A 14,832-nucleotide genomic window follows, 5' to 3' on the forward strand; every position below is an offset into this window, starting at 1 on the left:
GTGCAAGCCAGATTCCAGGCTTCAGCATTTTTCACATAGGATCTCGTGGGATAAACACACAGAGGTGTTTTTACAGTCTCAAGGTAGCATCTAACTACCATTGCGCACAGAAAGCACACTGAAAACTAGACACTGCCCCAAGGTCCCGAGTAGTACAAGAATAAGTACTTCCCCAGCTACAAAGCCTTTATAGCAGCACCCTCATCTCCTAAATAACAGCTCTCAGAGTGAGCCAGAAACGAATGCAAAGTGGAATGTTATTCAGCAGTACACTGAGACTCAGGGACTGATTTGATATTTAAAGAACAGTTTAAGTCTCCTTGTTTCACTTTCCCTGCTGGAACATGTGGATGTGTATCTGGTCCAAAGCGCCTTGAACTGTGCAAGGGAAAGTTATCCTGTTAGGGACCACCCAAGAATCATGACTGCTTCAGTACTACAGGTGTAGCCTCCACGCTTGCAAGTCAGGTAAAAACACCACTGATTTCTAAGTTGGCTTACCCCGCAATATTGATTCCTAACCCACTCACGTACACAGATCTTCGTCTTTGTTTCCTTTTGCCACTTCAATTCAGCAGTGACAGCAACAGAACAACTTTATAGCTGTTGCCTTTGTTGGTTTTGCCCTTTAAGTGGCTTTTTACCACAACTTTTAAGATGCAGAAGGTCTGCCATGTTAAAGCATTTAGAGCTGGAGTCTTATCTTATATTTTATCCACTTTTTTAGAGTTAAAGAAGTGATATGGGGAAAAAAAAACAAAACACTACTCTGTTTCCCACAAAAAGGTTTGATTTTAACCAGCAGGTCCTTTGATGAGATTTTTGATGCCTGCAGATTTCTGCAACTTAAATCAATTTCAAAAATTAGATTTGATAAAAAGTCAGTAGAAGACCCTACACAACTACTGAGAAATGAAGCAGAGGTTCAATACGCGGAACAGAAATACAGTCCTTGCTGTATGAGATCAAGTGATCAGACGAGACCATCAGAACAAGAAGCCAGTGAAATAACACAACTGCAATTATATGCTTAGGAACAAGTATATTGAGTAGAAGTAAGGGAAGGATTGAACAGCATCAGTGGTTTACTAACAAAGCACAGATCAAAAGTCATCCTTGCGACTTCCCCTCTGTGCTTTGTAGATATGAACATCCTTACTGGAATCATAGTGGACCTCATATACAGAGAACCGGCCTCTCAGCATCTTCAGGAATTTGTGATCCCGTTCATAGCGGATACGACAGGAAAGCAGAATCACAGTTTGCTCTGAGCACAGGTGCTCCAGCGTCTGAAGCAGTTCTGCGAAAGTTTCTTCCAGATAAACGATGTCTGCACCCAGGATGAAGTCAAATGCTCCTGGAGGGAAGTTACCCAGGTCTTTTCCCCAAGTCAGTTCCTTCACCACAGCTCTCGGATGTAGTTCAGAAGGTAAGTTAGCCTGTACGTTTGACTCCAGGAGCTCCAGTGCTGCCGCCCTGTCTGTGATGGTAACACGAGCACCTAAGCAGTACAGGAGTATATGTCTCAGACAAATAGTTGATGTCCATAAATACAGCATTTGGAATACAGTGCTTTAAGTCAAGCAGGCTCCTTAGTTCCTGTTAAACATTAACAACTCCCCTGAGCTGCCTGATTAAAAATAAACAAACAAAAGAACAAAACAAGCAAAAAGCCCACTATCTACATACATCTTACCCTTCATCAGTCGCTTAAGAATATAAAGTCTATTCCACATCAAGTTTAAGTTGGGTAGGGAACAAAAAGTGTTTTCTGGAGCTTTTTCATAGTACGTGAAAGTAGAGGAGTTACTTTCTGCCTTTCCATAGGCAGCAACAGTAAATTACAGGGATTGTTACAATTAGCCTGCTCCAATTCCGTATTTGTTCAGTAGGAGAGAGGTGGCTAGAGAGCCTCTTTCACAGGTCAGACAAAAGTTATGCCTGTGTGATTTTGCATGGCTTGACTGTATTTTGTCAAACTGCTTTGTTTTTATTATTTCAGTAGACACCTTCCACAGCCACTAGAGCTTTGAATTACAAAGTTAACCTGCAACAGTTAGCACAAATTTAACATAGCACCTGGTCCCCACCTCAGCCACAGACAGATCACAGGCAAATCACTTAATTTCTCCAGACATTGGTCTCCCTGTCTGCAAGATAGGCTAACAAGGTTTACACAAGCTGAGAGTGGTTTCTGTCTGTAGCTTTATCTGTGCTGCAAAGGAGGACAAGTGGAAGATGGCAAGCACAGTACTTGCTCCCTGGGGGAGAATAGCTGCAGAACTGAATGCTGCTGAGCAGAGTACCATGGTAACAGGCATCAGCCTTAACAGGGTCCCACCATAAAGTAAACTGCAGTGGCACCATCGCTACAATAAATAACGCAGCAGGCTCTGAAGTCTAACAAGAAAGGAAAATGACTCAGACAGGAAACATCACAGTTCACATATGTAGCTTTGGTGTTAACTTCCATACCAGGCATGTAGATGTAAAAGTGCCAGTTTTACTACAGTTGTAAATTGCTTTAAACAAATAAACAAAAAAAACCCTTACCTAATAATGTGGCCACTATTCCCAGCAATCCAGTTCCAGCTCCCAGCTCAATCACAGACCGATCCCTGAGATCAATGCCTCCCATGTCCAGATAAGCACACAAGACAACAGCCTACACCAAGAAACAAAGGCAATTAAGCACAGGGCTCATTTCAGTCATACTGAACACTGGCCTTCTTATTTACACTGAGAGCTAAAGTTATGGGAAGGGTCAGGCACTTCAGGCCTGCAGTAAGACTTTGTTCAGCCCTTTTCTGCCTCCTGTGTGCACATGTGGTCTTTTTTGAGTTTTATGGAAGACTTACAGGCAAAAGGAAAAAAGAACCATTGAGGCTACAACTCAGATGTGGCAACACTGCTTCATGAATCCTCAACAGGAGGCAGAAAGAGTTGCATTTGGAAAGGAAAAGCTGGGGGGTGTCAAACACTGGTGAATGAACAGAGTATTGCAAAAGCACAGTACCAGGTTTCGTAGTATCTTGCGTGGTATATCAAAAGGTTTCTGCCCAACACTGGCATGTCCTCAGGAAGGTCATAGAGAAAGTAAAGTAATAACACTTCCACCTGTTTGTATCTAATGTGTGTTGCATTTTACAGAAATCTTGACACGGAGCACTCTCCATAGCAAGTTCTGTCGAAGCCTGTCAGGAAAGGCCAACAGCCCTGTGCACCAGTTTGAGGCGTTTGCTAAAATTGCTATGCTTGTTCTTTCAAGCTAAAGGTAAAAGTGCAATTTCTGTGTGGACAGAGACCTGAGCGATGGAAAGCCCTTGGATTCCTGCAGCTGTTCTGCAACTGACTGCCCTGCAGCCTTGGGCCTGCCACACACCCTTCTGTTTTGGATGGTTCTTATCCCCAAGATAAAGTCTATTGGTGGTCCCTCTCGAGCTACAAGCAGCAGGATCCGTGCTGTACTCTGAAGAGCATTAAACAAACATCATGGGCCACTGTGAAGAAGTGGGTGAGAGTTCTGTGAGTTATCCAGAATATTTCCTGTATTTGCCACTGGCCATGCAGGGTTGAAGATGGCCCATTTCCCCTGCTGTCCTCCAGGATCTCTTACGAGAAGACAAAAAGGGGGGGAAGGGGGGGGGGGGGGTGCGGCGCGGCTGGAACGGTTTCTTTTTGTAAAAAACAAAATCTTACGGTGAAAAAAAAAAATCCTTACCAATCCGATGTTAAATATTTTTCTAAGGCGATTCTGAAAGCTAGGGCAAGCGCTACAGGAAGGCACCGGGCACAGAGACCCTTCACTTGGCGGAACACCTACCGCATCCCAGACCACGGCCGCCACTCCCAGCCGCCGCCAGTCCTGCCGCAGGCGGATGGTGCGGCTGGCGAAGCGGTAAGTGGCCGCCGGGCTGTGCAGCCGCCGCGCTCCCCAGCCGCCTTCCTCCTCGTACGGGACCAGGGCCATCCCGCCGGCGGCCGATCGCCCCCCGCGGCCTCCGCCGGGGCCCGCGCCGCCGCCCGAGGCCCGGCCGAGGGCCGGGGAAGGCCCGGAGCCGCCGCGGGGAAGGGCCCGGCTCTCCCTTGTGCCCGGCGCCGGCCCCTCGCCGCTCGGCTCGGCCGCTACTCACAGGCCGCGGGCCCGGGGCCGCCGCCGCCACCGCGGAGCTCAAGGCCCGGCCCCCAGCGCCGCGGCCTGGGGCGGGTGCGGCCTCCCCCGGGCCGCCGCCCGGCTGGGGAACAGCGGCGGGGCCGGCGGCGCTCAGCGGCCTCCCCTGGGAAAGATCGGCGGCGGGGCGGGGGGGGCGCGATCAAATCACGGGTAAAGAGGGCTGAGGCCGGGGCTGGAAGGTCTCTAGAGCGCTCCCGCCCCTCAGCCGCGGCGTAAGCGCTTTGCCCGCGCCCGTCGCGGCGAGGATCCCGGGGGGGAAAAGCATCGCGCCGGTCCCTGGGGAGGGGCAGGGCCCCGGGGGCTTCTCGCATTTTCAGACCTGCGTGCCACAAGGTGCAAAACGCCTTTCAGGACATCGTCTGCTGTCCCTGCAGCCTCGCTGCGGCTCCGGCTCGTGGCTTTTTGTTTCGGGGGTTTTTGTAAGTCGGTGCAAAAGAAAGGCGTTTGTCCAGCCCACCAGCCTCACCCTCCATGGCTGGCACAGCGAACGTGGTCTCTGCAAGTGCTCATCACCAGCCTGGAAGCGGCCCCTCAATAACTGGGTAACCATCGCAGAAACACAACAGCTCTTCTGCATCTCGCTCAGAGCATTGACCGAGGCAGTGAAGCCAAATTGCTCTTGGCTGGCGGTGTGGCAGTAACGCCCCTGCGGCACTGTTTGTGGATGGGCTTTCTCTTCACCTTTGGCTCCATTTAATCTCTTGTCTGGCACAACAACACAGTGCTCCTCTCGTTTGTGTGCTTCCATCGCTAGTTTCTTGAACTTGCCCCAAAGACTGCTAAAGGCCACGGGAGGGCCAGGGAAGTGTCCTGGCAGTGCTTGGGCTCTGGCTGCCTGGAGGCACTGCTGCAGGTACTCCACAAAAATGTGTCGGACCTCCAGTGTGCTCCTCAGCCCCTGAGAGGGGCCAGGCCTCATCTACAGAAGGTCACACGTGGGGGAGCAGGGCACGGGAGCAGCATGCCTTCCCTGCACCCATCTCCAGTGGCTCAGCAGCTCCCAGTGTCACCAGCGACGGGGCAAGGCTGGCCCTCAGAGTTGGGGAGCGTAACCAACTCCAGAAAACATCCCCACTCTTTCCCACAGGGAGCAGCAAATCTGGCTGGCAGACAAAAGTGAACGTGGTTACTCTAAAAGCTGTTGATTTCAACAGAATGGCTCAAGATTCATGAAAGTCTTTGTGGAGGAGTGTTACAGGCTGCACAGGGGTAGCAGGAACTGAAGCTTGTTTTTAGGGTTCTACTACTGTAGGGGAATGGAAACCAGACTCTCACTTGCCCTAAACCAGTTCATACTTGTCTTATGGCAACTTAGACTTCTCATAAACATGCCAGAGTGGGTGTGATGATTCAGCTTACTGTGGTTTTATGTCCTAAAGTGCTGATCCCTTGCCACTACTCCTGCTTTTGAGAGTTTGAAAGTGCTTGTGCTATTATCTCAATTATTTTTTTAATTATTTATATAGGTTGTGTGGGAAAAGCAAAGAGAGTGATTACACTTGAAATGAGAACTTTGCTTGGATGAGTTTTTGAATCACATACGCTGTGCCTAAACAAATGGAGGCAAATGGAGGGAAGCTCCCAAGTGGCACAAAGCTTTTGCCTCCACCTCCCGTGCCACATGCCAGCCCTGGGATCTCCAACCAAGATGTGGAGGAGTGTGGCAGGGTTCCAGTGCTCCCAACTTCTTCCTTTTCCCCCCACCCCAGATCAGTTTTCTACCGCTGCAGCATTTCGTAAGACCAGGGGTCTGACTGAACAGCAAATAGAGTGAAAAAAGACTGTATGTGAAAATTTATACATTTCTTCCCAAAGACGATAACACAGTGAGTGGTTTTATCCCATGGATGTGTTTTTGTAAGTCAGATATCCCTGAACATCTTTGGAGCCCAGCAGGTTCTTTACCAATCCGGCTCTGCTTCCCAGAACTACTTTCCCTTCTTCCCTGCTAATGTTACTTTGGCACTGACTTCTATGAGCCTTACACAGGAGATCAAAAATTACTTTCCAGATCATAACTGGATAGCGAAGCTATTAAAAGGGAAACAAGTCTACTTGCCCTGATTCCCAATCCAGGCCCTGATTCCCCATATTCACTCTAAGTCTGTATTTACCTGCTTTTCCCCTTTCCATATCCATTTTCTGAGAAGATAGAGTACCCAGATATTACAGTGACAGAGAAAGAGACTTGGTTTCTTCCACCCTTCCTAACAGTAAAAGGATAAGGAAAGTGCAACAACAAAGAATTATGGCTAAAACAGTTGCCCAGAACTGAAACGCTTTTTCTCCCAGCAGGGCTAGAACTTAGCACAACAGTGAAGTTGCAGGAATGTAGCCTGATTCAGCCTTTTAAACACTGCAGAAAGCTGTAAGGACACCTAAGCGGCGGATAAATTTGCAAAGTAGGAAATAGCTGATTTTAAGGTAAGCAAGAATGACTTAAAGTATAAAGAAACACCGATTCACGTCCATTCTTATCTCATTCACCTACTTGATAGAGCAGGCATAATGTGTCCAATTATAAGTAAATCCTGCTACCTCAGATACAGGTAAGCTGCTTGGGGTAATTAAGAAAAAGTGTTTCAGAGCAATGGTCCTTGTAATACTTAGAAGATCAAAGAATCGAGTAGATGAGCCAGAAATTAGTACAAATTATTTTGAAGCTATACTAATATACCTCTCTTTCTGAAATCTTCTCTTTCCTGCTTAATATTTAAAGTCTTCTCTTAGAAATAAATGTGACAATCCTGTTGATAGTTCTGCAGACACTGCATGTACCTCATGGCTGTGCATGGATTTTGGAGCCATCCATGATGTGGGGAAAATACTGCATCTCTCACACAGTCTCTGGTTACCAAGGCAAAGGCAGGTATAAATAGAAACAATCTGCTTTTTTTTTAAAAAAACTATCTAGAAACCTGTGTTGTTCATAACCCTCTGACAGCAACGCCTTATTCCAAATGGTTCTGTTCTACATTTGTGTAGAAACTTCTGGTCATACACATTTAATCCTTCCCTCTCTAAATAAATAGCAGCTACTTCTGATTGTCATTCCACTGAAATACAAAAGCTGTCTTTTAAGTAAAGTTTGGACAAATAGCTATTTTGCTAAGAGCTTTCATCAGCCAAACAAACACAAGTTAACACAAAGCTTGAAGGAAAACCTGGAAGAGAAAGCGGTCTCTCTCCCTAAGTAGCACCATAAGTGGCCATTGAAATGACTAGCAGTGAAATGATTTAACAATTTTTACATTTTCACTTTCACCAGTAGCTTCCAGATTCTCCACACCAGTGAGATAGATGGGGCGGTAAATAAACCAGAGATTAACTTGGCTGATGATGTCTTGCAGTTGCAGAATCAAGACAGCCTCAGCTTGAACTAATCTGGATCATCTTTGAAAGCAATGGGGTGAATTAATAAATACCAAAGTTTCTGCAGAAACTGACAAGTTATCAGTAGACCTTGTAACTTGCTGTTTCAGCAAGATCCTTGCAAAAAATGTTAAATGTTGAAATAAGTGTATGGTCTGATCTAGCATGTAATTTCCTTTACACACAGAGTTACATTAAACAATGGAAGGAATGAACAAAAATATGAAGAAGTGTAATTTTATAAGTGCTTGAGCTGAAATGCAGGAAGTTTCTGGAGCCTCCAAAGAGGGAATAGTTCCCGTCAGTAACATTACATTCACGTCTTCAACCTCGCATCTTGATAAACTGTCATACATAATCACCACATTTATTAAAATGTCTTGTTACAGAAAGATCACTTAGCTTTTAGTGGAATTATGTGACCTCGCAGGTCTGAGAGATGACATTATTCTGAGGTTTTAATTAAAGAAGAAAAAGCAAAATGAGTAAGCTCTTCTCAAGCAGTCACTGCAGTTCCAGCTGCACTTCATTTGCTGGAAAGCTCCTCCACTTAACACTGCACTTTCAGATGTTCACAGACCTACAGCCTTACCCGCATCTCCAGTTGATGGACTTCCAGGCCACAAGGTGCCACGTGTCGGGTCTTGTGACAGGAGAGTTCCTCAGCCACGGGAGTGACTGATGCATGAGTGGGCATCGGTGTGCGCACGGGTGGGTGCCGGGATGGGCTGCCCCGGCAGCGCTCCCACGAGCGTAGGGCTGTGGTGGGGACATCACGGTGCAGTGCTGTGATTTCCCTCCTCCACCAGCAGCTTCTGTACTCCTTGCAGCTGGTTGATGGTTGTCGGCCAGGGTAACGTGTGTGTCTGGCGTGTGGGATACTAGGGTGGGGTAAAATGCTGCAAAAACCACCCTTTTGTGGAGCCTGAGTGTGGATCTAGAAGCTTAATGTTAGGTGGCCAAATTTCTGATGTGCTCTATAGGTGCAGTGTTATGTAACTGGAGAGGAAATTACACTACAAGCTTAATTAATTAAACTGTAATAGCTCAAGGGTAATGTATTAATAAAGGTACACTGTATTAATTTAAAACTGGTTAACAGCAGCTAATTTTAAAAAAGAACAATTATATGGACAGGCGGACAAAAGCTATAGCATTCGTATAGATGCAATAGCATCTGCCTCGATACAAAGGTTACCTTTTAAAACCAAGCAGAATCCAGGTTTATGAAAAATGTGGGGGTTTTAGTTTTATTTGTAACGGTATTGACAGCATTTCTCTTCCCCACTCCTTAGAAGACAATGGAGAAGAAGCAACAGTCAAGTCTAAGCAGTCTCGGGTACCTTAAAGCCAATAGGAAGTGCTCCTCAGAGCCTCCTTCCAGGCTTTAGTGGTCCAGGGTTGGAATTAAACCTTTAGAAGCTTGCCCTAAACAAACTTACTGCAGGGCTTACACTGCAATTTGACTTTTCTGAATGAAGTCATGCATCCATGTTAATGTTTGTGTTAAAATACTGGAAAGCATTTTCCTTTTCCTCATAGGAAATTTGTATTCATGACCCGCAGTAACAGCTACTTCTAACACTTGGTACATCAAAACAGTAGTTCTTTCTGCCAGCCGTCTGCTCAGAAGCACACAAAGCACAGCTTTGCAGGCCTCCATCTTTCTTGGCTTCAACACATCTCAAATTCTCAGGTACTAAGTCTCCATGAACTCTACCTTAGCCTTTGATAATCATGAAGCTAGTTTTATTCTACCTTAAGGCAAAATGAAGATCAGAATGGATCAGAAAAGAGAAGCTAAGGTAAAGAAACATTAACTCGCATATGTGTGTGCCGTTGGTATCCCTGCAGTGATCCAGATGCTCGCATGCTAGCTGAGAAGCCTCTGCATTGCCTGTAATGACATCTTAGATTGCTGCAGAGGCAAAAGGACGAATTTAATCAATGACACCAGCACTGCAGTCTGTCCTTATGCTATGAAAGACGGTCTCCCTGCCCTGGTTTGCATGTATTCACCACTAGCCAAGGGTAATACAGAAGATTTAAAACTATGAAAATCTAAGGCTAATGAAAATCCACTTTATGTGTTCTGAACAACCTCACTGGTTACTTTTTTCCCCCAAAACACTGGAATTTTCTATTTCCCCAACTACTGTTTTGCTTCAGGCTTTTTCCCTTAAATGGCCATAGTCTTATGTTACTTATCAGCTTCAAAAGACAATCACGCCTGCAATATTTTTGTCCTGTCAGCTGGTAGTGGATTTCAAAACAGGATGCCTATTTTTCCCCCCATTATTTGCAACAGTGAGACACAGAAGTCTGAGCTTTTGTTTTCGGTTGGTTACAGAGGTTCAACCTGGTGATTCATTCTTCCTGCAGCTACATTTCCAGGAAAAGACAAAGTCCTGGCTCTTCTCCAAGTTATCCATAGACTGCTTGAGAGTAAGATCAGAAGGCACTCCTTCTGCAGCTGAGACACTTTCTAAGAAGGGAGAAATTGAACAAAACACATCCCAAAGCTGGCCTTATCACCCTGCAGACAAGCAAGGAGGCACATGGCCTTGGAAAGACATGTGTGGTACTAAGTCAAGACGAAGATAACAGCAGAATTTACAGGATTTAAGATTCTTGGCCCTGTGAAGCATTTGCAAGGAGCCATTCTCCATTTATGGGACTGGTATTGACTGTGAAGCTGGATGGCTTGCGGAAAATCCCACAATTAATTTCAAGGATTTTAGGAGACTCTCAGCTTCTTGTTGCAGTTGGTGTGGGCAAGAACATACCCTTGGATTTGGGAATTTTTCAAGAGTCGTTATTCAGATAGGAGCTGGTAACTATGGTTTCAGATGTCTCCTCTCAGGGATACTGCTGCTCACAAATGAAGGGAAGCCCGATTTTGCATCATGAAGCAAGGGACTACAGGGTTGTGTGGTTATGAACACAAGCGCTAAGCTTTTGGAGGAGTTAAATAAAACCACGCACAAATCTACTTACAAGTAGCCATCGCAGGAAATGTAAGGACTTGTCTGAGAAGTTGAGTTCCTTTGAACATAAGCAGGCAGCGGCTCATGCGTAAGGGGCAAATGGGCCAAGTAAAGAGACAGAATTATCTTCCCCGGTGAGCCCACAAGCCAAAACACAGCTGGTAGCACTAATATTAGTCCCATCAAGCCTGGTAGTCTTCATTTATTATGCACCCTGCAAATAATTATACATATAGTTAAGCTTATAGCTCAGAAGCTGCATTCAGTAGTTGGCAGAGTACATTCCTTGCTGGTATAGATTCTTCGACCTTATTAGACTCGTATCAGGAGTAAATCTGGTCCTTTGTATTTTCAGAATAAATCATAGGTCTTTTTCATCTCTGCATCTTGGGAATATAGGTTGTTCCTCCCTTGGCTGTCATCAGGATCTGACTTGGGTTTTGTTTCAGAATCCTGCCTGGCCTTCCTTGAAGACTTTGTGTTCTCCTGGTGATTACAACAACTTCCCCAGAGGGCTTAAATCAGGATTAATTTCCCACATTTTGGAAAGTTGCTTTCCCTTCTGTGAAAATTAAAGCAAACACACTCTTTCCCCACCACACATTATTAAAAGTCAGACATGAGCCATCACTTGGAGGAGGACTGAAGGCCTGTATAACAAACTTGCTCTCTTTGGGGAATAGTGACATTAAGTGTCAAATTTATAAACTCCCATCTGCACTGGCATTAACACCCGCTGGAATCCATTCGGCAGTCAATACCCTTGAGCTATTACTTTGTAGGTTACATTTAGGTCACATTTTCTTTGTGAACACAAATGCAAGAGGATTACTTTTTATCTTCATAAAAGCAAGATTCAGGTTGGGAAAAACAAACAAGCAAACAAACAAACAAACAAACAAACCAAAACAACCTACAATGCCAGAACAAGTTGAAAGCTGCTCTGCGCCTCTCTGCACCCTGGGAGAAAGATGCAGTATGCTTTTGAGGAACAGACCTAGGGACTCTACTGAAGTTACTCCTACCCTTGGTTTCCAGAGAGGTGCATCTTGCCCACGGCAGCTGTGGGGCCTGTGTCTCTGCTCTGACAGCATCCGTCCACTCTCTGGGCACTGCAAATCCCCAGCCTGCCCACCACGGCTCAGCTGAGCGGCACCTTGCAAGGAAACCTGCTGTAACCAACTCGCCAGGAAACGTGAATCTCTTCATATTAAGGCATGGCTGCCTCGGTGGGGAATAGCTGCCAGGTGGGAGAAGAGATGCTCGCCCCAAGCCGAGCTGGGCACAGCACATGGCCACGGCCTGCAGTGCGCCATCAGCTCCCGCAGCATCGCTCTGTGCTGTGCTCGGAGCCCAGCCAGCGCTCTGGGAGGAATATTTTTATGTGTCAACTTTCAGGACAGCACTGAGAGCTGGTCCTCCTTCCCCACAGTGAGCAACTGAAACCTGTTAGGCGTGCAACTGAAACCAGAAAAGAGAGAGAATTAAAAAACCCAGAATGCCTTCATTTGAGGATCACACCTGCCTAAAGTCCAGGACTTTGGTCCGTGCCCTCCTTGCCTGAATTATCCTGGTCGAATGCAGTGCTGAGGCAGTGTTCATATGAAACTAAATGTAATCCCTAAGAGGTTAATTGTGCATGAATGCTCAGCGCTAATCCAAACTACAGATACTGCATGCATTTAAGGCTGAGCAATAAACTGTTTTCTCATGCCATAAGAAAAAGCTTTCACCATTTTAAGAAGTATTTGTCCAGTGTAGAGGATGACATAGGTTATTTCCGATTTGTTTGAATTTTGTCTGCAAACATGCAGGTTTGAGCCCCATTCAGAACAGGCTGTAGCTCACAATCTGGCTTCTTCCCAAGTGTCTGCCTCTGGCTTGAAGCGAGCAAGCAAATACGCCCATGAATCCTGTTTCCATCAACTTGCAGGTCTCTCTTTTATGGCAGTTTTCACGCATAAAAAGCTGGAGTGTCCTTCCCAGGCGGAGTGCAGAAACGGCACGCTGTCATCGGTGGGACTGGCGCTTGCCAGTGGTACCCTCTGCTCCTCACTGGGAATAGCAGCAACTCTCCCCCCAATACCTGAGACATCGCTATTGCTGCTCTGCAAGAGGATTTACTAATCTTTATGGGCCAGCACTGCAGTCAGGAGAGCTCAATAAAACTGACCCACCCACCCTCCCTGCACCGTCATCTATGCTGGGAATTGCCCTACCCCGGCCACAGCCCTGGTGAGCCAGGACAGCCCTGAAACCAGGGTGGGGGTGAGTGCTGCAACTCATGGGAAAAGCTTCAAGCAGGGTGGAAAGCTGTTCGGTCCAACAGATTACCTAAAAGCACGGGTTTTGCTGTCTGTGAGCAAAGGGGGTTGCTGCCCACTGAGTCCCGTGCTCAGGGAGAAGGGGCAGTAGCTGAGGGTCCCGTGACACAGACCTCTCTTCCTGGGGCAGGGGGAAAAGGGCTTGGATCTTAACAGTTTGTAGTAAGCTATTTTCAGCTTATGCATTCATTATTGCCAAGATCCGCCATCCAAAATGCCTGCTTATTATGCAAAATGGGAAACTAGGTATGTGCTGCCCATTGTACATCAAAGGAATTGATTTTTTTTTATAATGGAAACTGTCTGATGATTCACTGGGATAAATCAAGCAAAACAGTAGAAAGACAAGACAGAAAATAGGAAGAGAACCAGGACCAGTAATAAATCATGATAGACGGTATTCAGTATATTGCTATAGCAGTAAGTCAATAGAGTGCTAAGCTGCATAAGTAAAAGATAATGTGTTTCACCTCTGCAGGGTGTTGCTCAGGCTATACCTATCAACAGGATCACCTGGTTCTGCAGAAAATACACACAGCAACAGGTTTTCTCATATTATCCTGACAAATCAGGATATTAAGATTTTAAGAGTTACTTTACCAAAATGGAGGGGGAAATAAGTATTCCTCATTGCTGCAGCTACAGGGAAACATGCACTGATATGGAAAAGTACCCTTTACTGGAGTAGTGAGGTATGTGGAAGCGGAAGCTTAAATTCTCCTGGAATGATGGAGAGGTGGGACAGTTTGCTGTTTCTGTGATTTCCAGAGATTAAAATCAGCTTCCTCTTGCTTAAGACCTACATGAGGAAGGCTACACAGGGAAACAGACTACTGATTTCTTTCCTCCCTCTGCATGCTTGTATAAATCCTGATGCTCTACAACAGCTCTAGCACAGAGGAAGAGCAGCTCTCATCTCTTTCCCTTTGCAGCATTACGCACCGAGAACAAGTATGAGACTCATGGGAAACCTCAGCCTCTGTGAGGCAAAGGAAACAAAACTTTCACACCCAAATAGCAGTGAGACACGTCATGTACTCCAGCCACTCCAAGTTCCCAGCATTTTTCATCTATCAGGACAACTATGCGGGGTTTTGGCTGTTGCACTCAATGTCTGGGTCCCGGTGCTCAGCTGCCTGATAAGCCACTCTTGCTCACTACTTCTTCACCCTCGAACAAGGATTTTCCACTGCCCAAACCCACAGCCTTGGCAAAGGGCTCCCTGGGGGTGCTCCAAAGCCCAGATGTAGTAGAGGTCCCAACTTGCTGCTGGGATCCCATGAGGCGCTTGCTGCAGTTGTACCTCCCTCCACCAAAGCTGGGCAGCCCCATCACACGCACTGGCATGGCTGCAAGGAACAAGGAGGGACACAGTTTAAGAAACGGATGCTCGGCATCATGGCCATCTGGTTGAGATATGCAGATTTGCCTGTGATTCCTACCAGTGCTCTGGATGGAGCAGGCTCGCCTTTGTCCACGTTGAGCTGCTGGGCAGGGCCCAGCAGCACTGCAGCTTGCTCAGCTGCTGCCACTTTTTAAAATAGTCAGCCAGGTGCAAACAAGTAAGATGCTTTTCTGGCATACGAGGGTAAATTACACCAGTTTTAATATTAAATAGCGTGGATGCAAGCCAGCTTTTATTCTTGCTTGAGAATTAATTACTTCATTAAACTGCACCAACCCTCCAGCTTTCTCCCATCCTCACCAAAAATCAGTGGATGCAATGCCAGAAGGAGGAAAACACCAGCTTCTCAATGGCTGTTTTGCATGAAGCCCCTCTTTTCCCTCTCTGACTCAGGCAAGTCTCCTGTCCCACCCGATGGTTAACTCCCGGTCGTTCCTAGACCTGGGAGCAGGACCTGCCGCCTTACAGCTTTCCAAGGAGAGTGCAGAGGCTGCAGAGGGACGTTGGGCTGAGGTGGTTCAAAAAGCACTGAAGGCAAATCTTCTCTGAGGTCCTCGGGTAATCCACAGC

General features: G+C 46.4%; 1 protein-coding gene across 5 annotated transcripts; it reads right to left on the minus strand.

Annotated features, from left to right (window-relative positions):
* Positions 1–1,027: 1,027 nt before the first annotated feature.
* METTL21A (methyltransferase 21A, HSPA lysine) lies at positions 1,028–5,698 on the minus strand. 5 transcript variants are annotated; one of them, XM_033010998.2, is made up of 3 exons: positions 4,641–5,698; positions 2,554–2,665; positions 1,028–1,501 (listed from the first exon to the last, which is right to left on the minus strand). In XM_033010998.2, exons 1-3 carry the CDS (start codon positions 5,091–5,093, stop codon positions 1,104–1,106), a joined length of 963 nt encoding a protein of 320 aa, XP_032866889.2. In that variant the 5' UTR covers positions 5,094–5,698; the 3' UTR covers positions 1,028–1,103. The 5 variants fall into 5 exon arrangements, with proteins under 5 accessions (XP_032866889.2, XP_032866891.1, XP_032866890.2 ...); XM_033011000.2 differs by lacking the exon at positions 4,641–5,698 and adding an exon at positions 4,494–4,627; XM_033010999.2 differs by lacking the exon at positions 4,641–5,698 and adding an exon at positions 3,824–4,456.
* Between the last annotated feature and the right edge of the window lie 9,134 nt (positions 5,699–14,832).

This window comes from Tyto alba, unplaced genomic scaffold (assembly GCF_018691265.1).
Source record: "Tyto alba isolate M040663 unplaced genomic scaffold, T.alba_DEE_v4.0 Super-Scaffold_7, whole genome shotgun sequence".
Taxonomy (NCBI): domain Eukaryota; kingdom Metazoa; phylum Chordata; class Aves; order Strigiformes; family Tytonidae; genus Tyto; species Tyto alba.

Coding starts and splice junctions, on each gene's coding strand:
- METTL21A (XM_033010998.2), bottom strand. CDS start 5,093: ATGAGGCCTGGCCCCTCTCAGGGGCTGAGGAGCACACTGGAGGTCCGA. Junction 2,666..4,640: donor CGCTGTGCCAGCCATGGAGG/GTGAGGCTGGTG, acceptor TTCTTGGTGTAG/GCTGTTGTCTTGTGTGCTTA. Junction 1,502..2,553: donor AATAGTGGCCACATTATTAG/GTAAGGGTTTTT, acceptor TGTACTGCTTAG/GTGCTCGTGTTACCATCACA.